At 37.8% G+C, this 15,807-nt stretch overlaps 2 protein-coding genes across 4 annotated transcripts in view; one reads left to right on the top strand and one right to left on the bottom strand.

Moving 5' to 3' along the window:
- LOC137293672 (glutaminyl-peptide cyclotransferase-like) overlaps positions 1 to 2,340 on the top strand; it is a 34,229-nt gene extending 31,889 nt beyond the window's left edge. For both annotated transcript variants that reach the window (XM_067824363.1, XM_067824362.1), the window contains one exon: positions 70 to 2,340. In XM_067824363.1, the coding sequence (XP_067680464.1) occupies positions 70 to 82 (13 nt within the window). In that variant the 3' untranslated portion in view covers positions 83 to 2,340. The remainder of the gene's footprint in view (positions 1 to 69) is intronic.
- Positions 2,341 to 2,619: 279 nt separating this feature from the next.
- LOC137293673 (peroxiredoxin-5, mitochondrial-like) lies at positions 2,620 to 13,618 on the bottom strand. Of its 2 annotated transcripts, none has more exons than XM_067824364.1 (6): positions 13,493 to 13,618; positions 11,884 to 12,018; positions 9,510 to 9,551; positions 8,320 to 8,409; positions 7,071 to 7,165; positions 2,620 to 5,779 (listed from the first exon to the last, which is right to left on the bottom strand). In XM_067824364.1, the coding sequence occupies exons 1-6, from the start codon at positions 13,586 to 13,588 to the stop codon at positions 5,659 to 5,661; spliced, it is 579 nt and encodes a 192-aa protein (XP_067680465.1). In that variant the 5' UTR covers positions 13,589 to 13,618; the 3' UTR covers positions 2,620 to 5,658. The 2 variants fall into 2 exon arrangements, with proteins under 2 accessions (XP_067680465.1, XP_067680466.1); XM_067824365.1 differs by lacking the exon at positions 2,620 to 5,779 and adding an exon at positions 6,072 to 6,156 and having other exon boundaries at positions 13,493 to 13,592.
- Positions 13,619 to 15,807: the final 2,189 nt, after the last annotated feature.

The raw sequence follows: 15,807 nt of genomic DNA, 5'->3' as shown, positions 1-15,807 counted from the left end.
AATTTCCTGATTTGTTTTGCCAGGTGTGTGTTGTGTTGCACTAACTTTGTTTCTTTTTTGTGGCAACAGAGATGAGCTGTGAGTCGAAGGCGATGTCGGGAGGCGCAGCACCTGTGAGTGACGGGTTCAAGGTTCACAATCTTTTGGTAGTTTTTCCATTAATATTGTGGGAAAGATGGTTTGACTTAAAATAATCATAATTTGTCTCAATCTGGACCAAGTTTCCCTGTGATATTGTGTGCATGAATGTGTGGAATCTTTACTCAGTCTCACTTTGGGGCAGGAATGGTTGTCAGTGGTATGTCTTTTTGTACCACGGGTAGAAGTGTACAAGTGGTACTCCTTTTTAACGGTCTGGGGTAACACAGGTGTTCTCACCATAAACACTGCATTTGTAACTCCTATACTTTAACATTGACCTGCCAATATCTTATGCTAACATCAAGCAGAACAGGGCTTGAGTCCCGTTCCACTGGGAATTTTAGAGTCATGACTGTCTGAGATAGAGCAGAGTGCCTTTAAACATAGCAACCTTAGCGATACGCCAGTCATAATATATGTTAAGGTATGGTGGTTGCAATCTCCTTCGGTTAAGATTTCTTTGTACAGCGGTACTCAGGTGGTTTGCAGTTGTTTTAACACTGGGCTCACTTACTGCCCTATGATTGGCATTCCCTTTTCTTCCCATGTCAGTGGGTTGTGTTGATCCTGTAAGGGTTGTTGATGTCAAGCCCTTGTTGGATATTTTTTGTAATTAAATGGACCAGTTTTATTATCATTAGCTCATTCATTTGGACCAGTACTTAAGGCAGATTTCAAGATTTGTCCATTTCACCAGACAATAGGGATATTGTGAAAGGTATCATTTCATTGAATGCAACAAAATAAGACTGGATCTAAACAGAAGTCACTCATCAGACTCTCCATGTATCAGTCTTACATTATTTTAGCTGAGGGGCAGTGGGGTAGCCTACTGGTTAAAGCGTTTGCACATCACACCAAAGGCCTAGTTTAATTTCCCACATGGGTACAATGTGTGAAGTCTGTATCTGGTGTCCCACGCTGTGATGTTGCTGGAATATAGCTGAAAATGACGTAAAACCATACTCTCATTCTTCCAGCTGAAACCACAGTTTCAAAGTTACCAAAAAAGACAAATTACTGTAAATGATCTAATTATTGTCCTTCTCTTGTAGTGCATCACCGTTGTTATGACATTGTCCCATGCATCTGTATTCTGCAGAACAACTTTGTGTTTATTGAGAATGTTGGTAAAGACCACTGAGTCCACACTACAACCCCACCTAGTGGTCGGGGAGGGGATGTGCATATAGTGAATACTGACGGTGACGTGCAGGAGAGACATGACATGCTTGTTTTACTGGTGATGGTGCAACAGGGCATTTGGGGACTAAGGTTGTCAGGTCACAACTGATACGTTTTTCCATGGTTGCTGACATTATATGAAGCATGATATATATCATTGTATGTTTTCTTGTGATATGTCTAGCAAGTGTGTGTCTTGTCTTGTTTTTTTTTTATTTGTACATGTAAATATGCTCCTTTGTTGCTAAAGGACACACCTAACAAGATACACAATGTTGCAGGTAGTAAAAACATCTCGCATCCCGAATGTATGAGCGTTTGATATAACTTTTGGAACATGTCTTATACAGAAGGACATAACTCCATTAAACCTGGCTTTTTATCCAATCAGCAGATATTTGTTCATTATGTTCAGGTCGGTAGATCAGAAAGGAAGAACAGGAGCGAAGCCATTGGAGTACAGGACATACTTGTCCTCATTTATGCTGGCATTTCCTCTTTGGACTTCCAGTGTCCGGAAGTTTTGTCATCTTCTTGTAATTGAAATTGTTGAAAAATGTGGATTGTTGTCCGTAAGAAATTCATTTTTTCCTGTTCTTCCTACTACTGAATGTCTATCAGATTCTGAAATCCCTGCTTGGGAAGCACATTAACAGGGGTTGTTCACAAAATAAGGTCTTGTCTTAAGTGTAAGACTTTTACCATTAGTATCAAAATGTACATATACAGTTTGTTTTGCCAATTAACTGAAAATTGGATATTGTCTTGGCAAAGTTACTTTTCTAACAGAGCCAGAACCGATAGTGTTTTGAGCGGTGACTGAAGATGGCATATGGTATCATGCATGTTGGTATGGTGTGTATGTCCCAGTGGTTCTAGGACACCATGAACAAGCCAGTGTTCACATTATGTGTCATCATATATCAGTGTTAAACATGTGAGCATTGTCAAGAATGAAAACACTGTTTCCATATTTTGTTGAAAGAATATATTTTAATAAAATCATGGGAGATATTCAGGTGTTACAACTTGTGTTTTAGAACAAGATAATGGAATGGAAAGGATGTCCACAGATTGCATTTGTCTCATATAAACTTCTTCTGGAACTCTGAACCTGCACGTCCAACTTGATAAACTGGACATTGATTAGGGTACAATGACCTAAATCCCAGTAAAGGTTTACTAAGTTGATCTTGCTCAGTGTTGGGTGTTGATGGACGTTCACCATGGTAACTATGGTCTTTCATCACACTTCACTTCAAACCAGGATTCTTTAATGTTGAAAGTCAGAGTCAAGATCATAAACGTTTATTTACACATTCACCATTATCCAAATATGTTCATGATTAACAAGTAACTATGACAACACCAGAACCAGATCAATTCATTGTAACTACAAGATCTGTATTCCCCAGGTAAACATGATCAACAGTAGCATGTACCAGTGTTTCATCTGGAACCTCTTATCAGATTCTGAAAAATGTATACGAACATTAAAAATATATTCCCTGAAAAGTTAAGTCATTTGTCTGACATAAAAAACACCGTCTTCATGAATGGACACCACTAACACAGTGAAACAAAAAATACATCAATTTAGGTTTACATCAAAAAACACTGAATACAAATCCACTGCTCCAGTACTGCATGACACTTTATCATACACATAACAGTTATCCTTTAAGAAGTATCTTTCTCACTTTCCAAAATTCTAATACTCGCAGAAGCAAGTGGTAAAACCAAACTAGGATTGATTTCCAAAAAGAACAATTCTTCAAATATAAGCTAATCGAAAATATAAACAACATACCCAACAATGGCAGGTTTCAGAAGCACTACCAAATGTGTATTTTTGTGTACAGTGCATACTCTTTCCCCAAAAATACAGCAGTGTACAAGAGTAACTTTATACACACTGACAGACATACAGCTGGTCGCCTATTTCCTGGCTTTTCGTTAATGAGAAAGTCAGAAATTCATGGTTTTTGACAGAGTGCTATGTAGTGGGTTTTTAATTATTATTATTCCATCTGAACTGAAACTTTGTATTTTTAGAAAATGCACTGTACACAAGGAACCTGTTCATAAGAATGGGTCATGAGTGTTTTCACAAGAGAAAGACAGTACTGACTTCCTACAGAACTGATCATGGTATGACAAGGAACATCACTTACTGACTGTAGCCATCTTATATATAAATTAGCATTATGTGCGAGATTTGAAACAAACTCAAATGTGTTTCTCTAAATTAATCTGAGTTTCAGATTATCATTAGAAATAAAGAGAAATTAACTGCCAAGGCCACTTTGATCACAGATAAAAGTCATTAACTGCAACTGATCTTAACTGCTTACTGTGCGCTAAGAAACACAACTGAGCTCAAAGCTCTAGTAACATTACATCTCAAAATCAGTTTGAAGATTGTGTAAAGAGTTATCTTGTTTTGCTGCAACAAATTGAGACCTGGCAGCAGACAGAAATGGAAGACAAGAAACTTATTTTTTCTACAAGGCAAAACAACACACAATCACAAAAACTGGTGTACGAGCAGCTCTCGAAAGGACTACCCGAAGCAGTATGTATGTAGCAGGAATGAAAGGCACAGTACACATGTACATCCAGATGTAGTTGCAAATATTTATAAAATATAGCTTCTGACAGTTCCTCTTTGGCGTTCTGTTATCTGGTAAAGACAGTTTGCTGGAGTGATCAATTGTTAACAAACAAGACTTCTAACATCAGAGCAAGATGATATAACAGTCCAAATACAGAAAAGATTCATGAAAGGCCAGAATTAAGGCCACAAATTTCAACTGACACTGATTTCAAGATGTAGATGGGCATATCACTGTGCAAGTAAACAATTTCAGATAAAAGTCAAAACAGAAAGGCAAACTTTCCACACAGGCAAAATAACCCTTCTGAAAACATAATTTCTATATAATATGTTCAGTTAGAACACAAGCTACTTAATCGTGAAAACACAGCCAGCACAATCACATCCCAGCAGATTTCCACGACAGCTGATAAAAGTGACAATACAGAGTAAACATAGTCATGACTAGTTTGACAAACCATGAAAATAGACAAATAGGCCAGGAATGATCACCAGCTGACCTGAAGTGAAAAATATGTCTTCCCAGACGTATTACGCAATCTAGACACACACACAAATTCTGGCAGTATCCAGATCTCAATGTTTGCCTGAACCTTTCTTCAGAGTCAGGGAGCCATGCTGTTCTATACAATTTCCATATACATGCACCTGCAGGTGTTCACAATACATATCTTTGTACAGGTGAGCTATAGATACATTCACCATGAGATTCTGTCTAAACTCGGGTTTCCTCTATTTTTACTTACATACTACTAAACAATCGCTTGGAATTTTGAAATTTTATGCTGTAAGAAAACTACAGGGGAAAATATTATTGACTATAGTACTTTTTGATTAACTTGAAAAGAAGTAATCATGTTTCACAAAATATCAGATACTTTTTGTCTGACAACACTTCCAAACAGTAAGTCTCCTTCAGTAATAAACTGAATACTTATCACTACCAAAAGTGAACTGGCATATATATCCATTCCCACGTAGAGATACACAAGTGGACTCTCTCGTATCACCTTCAGCATCAACAGAATAGCCACTTCCAGATATTAAAAACATCTGGACACAAACTCTTTTCTTCAGGAAAATAGAATTTGGCTTATGTTTGAAATCAAGACAACATACTTCCAGTGAGTTCATTAACTCTTGTTCATTTTCGATATTGTGAAAATAACTTTTTGAAAAGAAGAACTGCATTTTTAACTTTCAGGATAAGAGCAGTGATGTGTGCAGATGAGAAGTCGTTTGTTATCCAAAGTTGTGCAGTGAAAGATATTTTCATTCTACCGTGGACCAATTTACCATGATAGCATTATTACATCATAATCTTTGATGTGTGTACATTATCATAGAGTATCCCCTGATTCAACAGAACCGACCACACATTCTTAGACCTGTCCCTCTGATATCAGACTCAAAACCAAGCTGTCACAGGAAATGAGTCTAAGGTAATTATGATAGTAAAATTCAACTAAAGACTCTGGATAACTGAAGATAGTAGGATGCAACTGCAACTCAACATGGTCCTACAGAGAATTCAACCGCAGATTGCACAGATCCCAAGTCCTCGTTGAAACAAACTATCAGCCGATAACCTACTCTGTTCGGACGGAGATAGTGCCTTGATTAACGTGAACAAATTATGATACAAATCAAAAGATAGCGTAAGTTCACAAAGTTGAAAAGGGAGACTATGGCAGGACATGTGGTCCAGTCCTTTATCATGGCGGTGCCTGTGCCCGACTCTTCATGTTCTTTATACACAGCAGACATACAAGACCTGTGTGATCTGGGTCCTCGTTGATTTGTTGTATCACGCTGTCCTCTACCACTATAGAATACCTGCAACACAAAGCTACAGCTGTATCATGCTGTCCTCTACCATTATAGAATACCTGCAACACAAAGCTACAGCTGTATCACCCTATGCCCCACCACTATAGAACACCTGAAACACAAAGCTACAGCTGTATCGCACTGTCCTCTACCACTATAGAATACCTACAACACAAAGCTACATCTCTATCACTCTGTGCCTTACCACTATAGAATAGGAATACCTGCAACACAACACTACAGCTGTATCACGCTGTCCTCTACCACTACGGAATACCTGCAACACAATGCTACAGCTGTATCACGCTGTCCTCTACCACTATAGAATACCTGCAACACAACGCTACAGCTGTATCACGCTGTCCTCTACCACTATAGAATACCTGCAACACAACGCTACAGCTGTATCATGCTGTCCTCTACCACTATAGAATACCTGCAACACAACGCTACAGCTTTATCACGCTGTCCTCTAACACTATAGAATACCTGCAACACAACGCTACAGCTGTATCATGCTGTCCTCTACCACTATAGAATACCTGCAACACAACGCTACAGCTGTATCATGCTGTCCTCTACCACTATAGAATACCTGCAACACAACGCTACAGCTTTATCACGCTGTCCTCTACCACTATGGAATAACTGTAACACAAAGCTACAGCTGTATCACGCTGTCCTCTAACAATATAGAATAACTGCAACACAACGCTACAGCTGTATCATGCTGTCCTCTGCCACTATGGAATACCTGTAACACAAAGCTACAGCTGTACCACACTGTCCTCTACCAATATAGAATACCTTCAACAAAAAGCTACAGCTGTATCATGCTGTCCTCTACCACTACGGAATACCTGTAACACAAAGCTACAGCTGTACCACACTGTCCTCTACCAATATAGAATACCTTCAACAAAAAGCTACAGCTGTATCATGCTGTCCTCTACCACTACGGAATACCTGTAACACAAAGCTACAGCTGTACCACACTGTCCTCTACCAATATAGAATACCTTCAACAAAAAGCTACAGCTGTATCATGCTGTCCTCTGCCACTACAGAAAAGCTGCAAATCTAGTTGAACTCATTTTACATGAAAAATTTATCATAGCATCATATAGATAAAATATGGATAAATGATGTATATAGAACTAACAAATACCAAAAGCACTCATAATCCCACAAACAACAGGATTACCATCTACTTTCTTCCAACAACAACATCACAGATAACATTTTAACATTAATACTTTCACTGCAAACAATAGCTGAAATACATAGGCATTTATACCTCCTGGACCTCCATCCCCCGAGAAGCTTGGTACAGTCCAGCTGCATGCCCATCGCCCTCGTGAACTCGCCTCTTGTGTCCGCCAGCATTTTGATCTGAAACACAAAAACAGAACATATCATACCAAGATGTCAATACATGCTATTGAAATATGTTAAGTTTTTCACAAATATTAAATAAGAAACTAACTAACCAACATTTTCTCTGACTGATCACACTATTGTAGAACATTCACTGATTCATTCCAGAATTCCAGAGCTCCCAAAAAGAGGGTTCTGTACCCACTGTACTTTTTTTTTTTGAGTGGGTATTATGAAAGTTGAGTAGGTATTTCATTTTCCTTTACCCACTGTTATGTGGGTATTTTAGGAATTTTACTCATTTAAGTATACGTCATTGAGTAAGTTTACTAAGCAGGTGTGTGCTGCCTTATGCAGTAATCAATGGAAATGTTTTCATAAAATATCACTCATCCTATACTGACAGTACTAACTATACAACGTGATAGCTGTGTCTTTTTCATTACACATTACACATTTTTATGAATATATTGAATACACATATGTGTTAATATTTTTCGAGAACCTAACATTTTAAATGTGTAATTGGTACACAACAAATATTCTTGAATGCATAATTGGAAGTTGTCTTTGCATACATGTATTTTACCTGGATACGAAGCTTATTTGGGCCTCTGCATGCTATACATACAATGGTTAAGTGGGCTTTGCCTTAAGTTTCAAACCTAAACCCTATGAACATATCAGAATGTACCAGTATACTGTAACTTTGCATGTACCAGAATTCATCATATTTTTGGCGAAAGTCACTGAGTGATTCCCACATATGGTGTTTCAAATATGGCTTCAATAAGACTCCAAACATTTCCACCAAATTAGGAGTCATCATGGGAGCACACATCTGAAGGCCCTTGTTTCACTGGTCAACTGGTTTCTGAGGACAGTAAGTCTAAGATTGAAAACCATTTTTTTTATTTCTCAAATGGCTTGCAGCCATGTTTGATTACAAATCATGACAGTTTAAACTGACTTCTACACATCAGGTACCCACTCATGCTTAGTTTCAAGCCCCTGTCCCAAAAAGATTTTAAGAAATATATATACTGAATTAAAAAAATATTTTACATACTATCTAAACAATTGAATAGTTCAAGTTTATCAAGGCATCCAAGATGGAGTTTGGAACTTGTTATAAACAAGACATTGCGCCATGACATAAACCATTTTACCTTTCCCTCAGCTTTAAGCTCCTTCCCCCAGGCGTTCATGACAAAGGGGTCATTGACAGCCACACAGCAGATAACATCGTACCCTTCCTCCTGTCACAGAAACATCAGCCATTGATCGGGTGCTGGAGTGAGTGAGTGAGTGAGTGAGTGAGTGAGTGAGTGAGATGGGGCTAATGCTGCTTTCAGTAATACACAAGCAATATACCAGCAGTATACCAGCAATACACCAGCAATATCACAGTGGGTAACAATGGGCTTCACACATTGTATCCATGTGGGGAATCGAGTCCATGTTTTCAGTGTAACGAGCCCACACTTTATCCACAACCCAACCCCACCGCCAAAGGTGTAGTAGAAAATATGAACAGTCATGTATGATGCAACACAAATGTACCCCAAGTCATTTTCTCTATACAGGAATCTGCCAGGACTGAAATGTAGGAGTCACTCTCCACTACCATACCACTTCAAAAATGTTCCAAACTCATGAGTAACATTCTGTGAATGAGGCACCCTGTCTCATAGGAAATTGTCTATGACAAACAATTGCTCCATGAGTAAGGTAAATTCATGATGCAATATCAGGATATTTTATGTAGATAATCGTGCATTCTTGCTTCAGTAAACATACAAAAAAACACATTCTCCCACCACAATCTACTCATTTTGTGGTAACTCATACTCACATTGTTTACAATGTGTCATTTGTATTTAAGAAGTCTCAAACATACTGCAGATCTTGCTAAACCGGTAGAATTCATGAATGTGATGAATTCATACACATATCATATTTTCTGAAGCTTTGGTCAGTGTGTACCTTCAATGATGTTCTGTGTGCAAAGACTAAATGGACATCAGTATAAACATAGTAATGTAAAGTTGAACATCTCGTGACAAGACTGTAAACTAATGCTAACACCATTTAATATGTTTACACCACAGTTATAAATAATTCCTTGGAAAACAGATGTAATAACATCAGATCTGTAATTAATACATTCTGGGATTAATCAAAGTGTCTGAGTGATGACACACTTTGAATTCAATATGAGACTCAAACCCAAGCATTAATTTGCACTGCCATATCTGAAGTAACATTCAATACAGTGAATGGTTAACGTATCACACACTAAAAATTCAGTAGGTGAATTCCTTAGGCATATTTTTTCAGATCGGTATTCTCCACCTACCTTGAACTTTTGATGATTAGATATGTATTCAGGAATGTGTGACTGAAATTGAACAGAAACAAAGGAATCATTTGATAGTATGTATAGTCCACTTGAGTCACAATCTCCCACAAGTTTCAGACTTGAAGAAGTTGACCTCATAAATTAAGGCTTTAACATCCTCAGTAAAACTCAATGTGTGAGATGAATCAATCGCTCAGTCAGCAGGATAAACCATCACATGACCATGATGACATATTCGTCTAAGCCTCCCGCTTACCTAGCTGTTATGTGAGCTGTTGTTACACCCATGTAAAAAAATCTTGCAGTATTGAATCGATGTAATGATGGTTTGTTAAACAACTTTTATATTTTGTTTACAAAAATTATAACAAAATTTGGCAGAGTTGGTGTGTTTTTCCTATTACTTTGGCATTAGTTTGAGTCATTTACAATTATTTGTTTTTGAGTTAGAGTGCAATTCTTTTGGGAGATTTAGACACAGATGGACTGTATTAACATTTTGTACCAGAAATATATTCAGTTTTGTAGTTGAGATGGTCATTTCATCATTTCTTTTTCACATTTCTTTACGAGTTTGTAAACAGATGTTTTTCACACTATAGTATAGGCAAGACTATGGTGAAGCATAAATAAAGCCCCAAATGAAGCAGGCACAGTTACATCATTTGAAAGTGACCTCTTAAGACACAGTGGAAGCCCTCTAAACCAGCATGCACTGGGACCTGCAAAATATGCCGGTATAGTGAGCATGCAGGGTTTATCAAAATTTCGTGCAGTCTCCATTGGTATGTCCATGTCACAGGAAACAAAGGCTGCTATTGTAGAACCTTTGGCAAAGTTTGAGGTGAGTTCAGCAAGAGGGATGTTACAGCTAATCTTTAAAGCCATCTCAACACAGTGAGCGACTGACAAACAGGGAGATGCCAGTTAATTCAATTTGCCGTGTGACATGTGCCACTCACCAATTTACCTCACCTGCTTATGCTTAACCACCATACTTAACCATAATCCACTGTGTTTGTTAATACATGTTCAGCTAGTCAACAGGAGACCCAAGATGGCGGATGCCAGTTTTGTGAACCTAAACTACTATACAAACAGTCAGTTGGGCGGTCTTTTTATTGTGCTGAAGTATGGAGTAGGCTGATGCTAGATTAGCAAGCATGCAAACGATCATAAACTAACTAGCTTCTGCTGGGACCAAATTCTTGTGCCGATATTGAGAGCATGCCAGATTGGAGGGATGCTGGTTTTGAGGGATTCCACTGTAAATATGTGTAACAGAACTATGTGCCTGTGAGTTTTCCTATGATGGCAAGCCTAAGAAGTATTTTTCTGCCCTAAATTAACCTTGTATGGAAGATAAAATATACTACTCAAATTTTCCAGTCTGAGTAAACTTAATCTCAGTGTATTTCGTTACACTCCACCACTGAGTCTAACAAAACCTAGTAGAAGGTCACATCAGGTAACCTTTGAGCAACCAATGACCCATCCAATGAAACGTGAGACGGTTAAATAGATTTAACCAATCAGACAACGGCTACTATCTAGTGATCAGAGGGACTTTCAAAATATTCAGGTCACTGACACAGATCTCTCCACAAACAAAACTCTGCATATAACACAGTTATTTGACCTGCAGTATATACGCTTTGGGTTTTTTTGTTGACATGGTTACCATTAGCTAATATTTCCGCAAGCTGACATCCTTGAATATTGCCAAAAACACTTTTTTCAGTGACTGTTTACTCACCATTGTCATGGTTGTATGTGTGTCACACAGAAGCGAGCGTAAGCTAAATAGCATTCAGAATTGTTCCGGTACAAACCTTTTCAAGATAAAAAGTTCCAAAGGTACATTCAAATGTCCACTTTTGCGATTTGGTAAGCTGTGTTCTGATTGGTCAATCTCAAAGGTTACCTGACGCGACGTCCCATAAGGTTTTGTTAGACTCAGTAGTGGAGTGTAATGAAAAGTACAGAGGATTATTACTTAGACTGCAAATTTTCACTAGGATACTTAAATACCCACTATGAATATATATGGACCAGATTACTTAACAATGTTTACAGGCTGTTCTGATGTAGCTAGAATGATGAATATTGAAGCAGTAGACAGCAGTCACATTAAAAGTAAAAGAACAAAACTTGAAAGCTTTCACTTTTATGTACAGGTGAAGATAAGAATAGAAATTCATCCACAAATTACAATTCCTTGCTAACAAGGCTTGGCCTGTTTCATAACCATGATTAACAGACTTGATGTCTCTAAATATAAAATACTTCAAACTGGAATTTCATTCTTTTTCACACTATATCAATCTGGGCATATTAAAGTAAAAACTGCTAATTGAATATTTCTTCCTACCTCACTACAGCCTGGTGTAAAGGCGCCAACCACTGAAAATAGAACGCCTCGTTTTCCTTTGTACAACTCAGCAGGATTGATGACATCATTCGGCGTGGCTCCATATACCTCAACATCTGGCAACCTGTCACCAGCCTGCAACATGTAAGTTACTTATGGAATACAATAGCTCAAACAGATAACACATATATGCATTGTCAGAACAATATTCACATTTCAGACAATGGTTAACTGGACAGTGATAACACAAATATATTGCTTTTAGGCCAACTAACATATTTTCATGTTATGACAAACCTTAACCAAAACTGAAATCCATAGGTGTTGTGTTCAGAATTCAACAGTTAAAGGCCACTACAGGGACGGAAAATTCTTGAACTGCTAAAGTACCCCGGTACAGTGGCACTTGTAAATTCACTTGCCCTGATAATTTTTCCACTATACCAGCCGATTTCCTCGTTGATTATTTAAATAAACAACAAAATTAACAATGGAAAGTCAACTGGACACTGGTACAGCGTGATATACAAACTAGCTTGCCCTGCAGAAAAAGCACTAGTCTGGGACGTCAGGCAGTGGGTTATTTCCACCCCTGCACTATTAGAATACATACCTTGTCCTAACCCCAGCCCTAACCCAAACCAACACCCAAACACCAACCCTTACCCTAAACCTTTGATTATCAGAGGAAATAAATATTGGTGGAATAAGGTAAACATGGTGGTAAAATAGCTCCATAAATAAGTGGCCAAAGTAATCTATAACCACACCTACAATTACATCCTCTGTTGTATATATATATAATGTACACATGGTCTCTGCTTAGGTGCAGTGTACTATCCCAGGTTTCTCTCACTTTCACCAATAAATGTTTACATAAGTGACCTCTATACTGACACCATAAATTCTACAATATCATACACAATAAATTATGCAACAGCTCCCTCGATTTGATGTAACATATGAACCATGTATGACATAACATTCAACAAAGTTTTGATGAACATACTAATATCCATACATTTTGAGAATCAATATTTGAATGAAGGTTTGAAAGACTTATACTTTAAAGTAAATGTAGATCTACATAATTATTTTTCTGACACATAGTTTTGATTGTAAAATGTAGGTTTTGGGGAAAAAATAGTTAAGTTATCTATCTCAGGTTTCCCTGGTCTTGGACTGAAGAGCAAATGATTGATCTTGTTGAATACATCTGAACCTGGTATGGTGCCTTGTGCAAAACAGAACACTGCCTGTAAAAATGATTTACATATTTGTACATGATAACTTTTCAACTATCAGACAAAGAGGTATAGGTGATTGGCAACCTCTAACAGAAAGGGCCCTAGATGCTTGGTCAGACTCACAAGACAAATCTATCACTTCCAATATGCCATTATTCCCCCTCCCTCCTTCTCTGCTACGCATTTTGAACCGTCAGGCCTAGTTCTCTATTTTGACCTCATTCGTAAAAGAGCTCACTCCATCAGCCATGCATGCATGACCCACAGAAGTGAAACTGATTTTAAACTTTCACTGTCACATTTATGGTCTACAAACACTACCTTTTAACATACCTTCTTCTAGACACATGACAACTACTTACCCTCAAATATCTCTTTGGGTTAATTGTCACTGGAGCTGATGTCGTCTTCAAGGCAACCCGCGACAACAACCGCCGACACACTTGTAATGTGGCCATTTTGCTTGTGGTTCCCCGTTCTAAAAATAACGTAACGTCACTTCCGGAATTCCTGGTTAGATTTTTCACGTGGGGATTTTTTGTTACTCAATACATTTATTTTCTATATTTTTGATAGTGACTCCTGGTGCTGATCCTGATCCTGGCTATGGCTTTTATGCAAATGTTTGTTAAATTATTTTTCATGAAATGCTCCTTACCCCTTCTAGATCCTTAGCCCTTGGGCACCCCACTTCTAGATCCTTAGGGTTAGTGAGTAAAGGTTGGGGATGGCTTACCTTTGGTGCGAGTATATCCATCCGAAAAAAATCGGAAAAAGTGTGCCAGGTAAAGTGCACTACTCCCGATTCTTATGTTAGCAATTTGCATTACCCACAACATTAACACTAGACCTGCAATTAAACTATAAATATTCAAAATACTGCAATTTCTTAATTTCATTATTCAAAAAAGGCAAAACAGAGACTACAGTGCAAAACTTAATTCATAAAATCATATTTTGTACATTTAAATGGCAGCAGGATAAATACGTTGTATGTTTCTCCCTGGGTAATAAAGTCTGATGTGCCACTCTACGTAGTACTGTCCCCGGTCGCCCACCGGCTCGGATGACACGACTAACATCGCGAGAAGCATACAAGTGTAATACTTTTACAGTAATATCACTAGACTATGACGCCATTACGACTGACGGTTGTGTCGTCACAATGCTAGAACCTATGCCAGACTCGCGTAAAGGGGGTGATTAGTGATGCCATTTCATTGTGATGTCATGGTTATCCATAACGTCACAGTGGTCCTTTAACTTTGTAGACATATCTGCTGGGAGATATTGGTGGCTAGCTCAGATTAATTATCTATATTTTCTTTGAAAGATATTTCATATTATTTTCGTAGAGTGTCACCATTTCACCTGGTAATACCTGCTTGACAACGACATTTGGTTCTATATCTAAACGTCGCCTGTACAGAATAATGAAACTGCATAACCATAAAGATGTCCTCTTTCTTAATACATGATTGGCAAGTACCGATCGTAGAGATGATATATTATTAATATTCACCTGCATCATCTCAGCGGATGTCATGGCCACGCCCAGCAGCCTTTTGATAGTGGACACGCTCTGCAGCGCAACATGTATCAGCGTGTTCAAGGGGAATCTCAACATGTTCGTACATGCCCGTTCCATCAACAAGTCACGCTCCCTTCCCCCCACGCTTCTCCTCATCAAAGGTAATGAAATTATCTGCCCGCTGCCCGTAATGAAGCTAAATTTAGACATGATGAAACCTATACCCCGCCTCCAATACAGCAGGACGCTGACCCGACCCCTTCTGACTGCCCGGGAAACATTGAATTGATGCCCACTCGGAGAGAGAGAGAAAAAAACAGTCGGGAGCAGTGATCTTTCCGATTAAGGTACTTTGTAACTTTTTATTCAGATTATTTCATTTTATTTACATATATGTGGGTATTATTTGCACTTAAACGTTACTGATATGAACCAAGTTTTGTATCTTTAATAAAATCAGTCAATGAAAACGAAAAACAAAAGATTCAACAGAAAGAGCAAAATGTTGATTTGGGGGTCAGACTTTAATTCTACGAATTTGTTCAATTGTTACATCATGAGACAGAATACAACGTGTAGTCAGAAAACGATTCATGGATTCTCAGTACATGATGAATTATATTAACGGCATAATATGGTATAAATATAAAGCGAAATTTTCATTTGATGCACATAACCTGTTGTTCTGTCTCGCACAGTGTATATGAAGACATGCCAGGTATTTTCTTATGTATATTTTCTCATTCAGGATCATTCGTTTAGATCAGAATTATAATGTTTCGTAATCCTAATTATATCATTTTCCCCAACAATGAAACAAAATAACTTTTCACTGTAACACCTACCCCACCAATATATATTCTGAACAGACTGGAGGTTGGTTTGCCGTTGAAGTTGAAGTTGTCCCGAAATAGCACATCAAATGTTTACATCGGCTGCTTTAACAAGAAGAAATATAATACTGTTGCGGAATATTTAGTATATTTAAGTAACATGGGTAATATATATTTAAATAACAATATTTAGATGTTCGAGAAATATACGCATTTTCTATCATGTTCTTTTTAACCCACTAAAGATAAAGCGTTTGAACAAATATTTAAGAAAAGATTTATTGTTTTTTTTTGTTAGTTTAAAAGGAAAATT

The sequence above is a fragment of the Haliotis asinina genome, chromosome 8 (assembly GCF_037392515.1).
Source record: "Haliotis asinina isolate JCU_RB_2024 chromosome 8, JCU_Hal_asi_v2, whole genome shotgun sequence".
NCBI classification, from domain to species: Eukaryota; Metazoa; Mollusca; class Gastropoda; order Lepetellida; family Haliotidae; genus Haliotis; species Haliotis asinina.
This window is presented reverse-complemented; position numbering and strand designations above follow the sequence as displayed.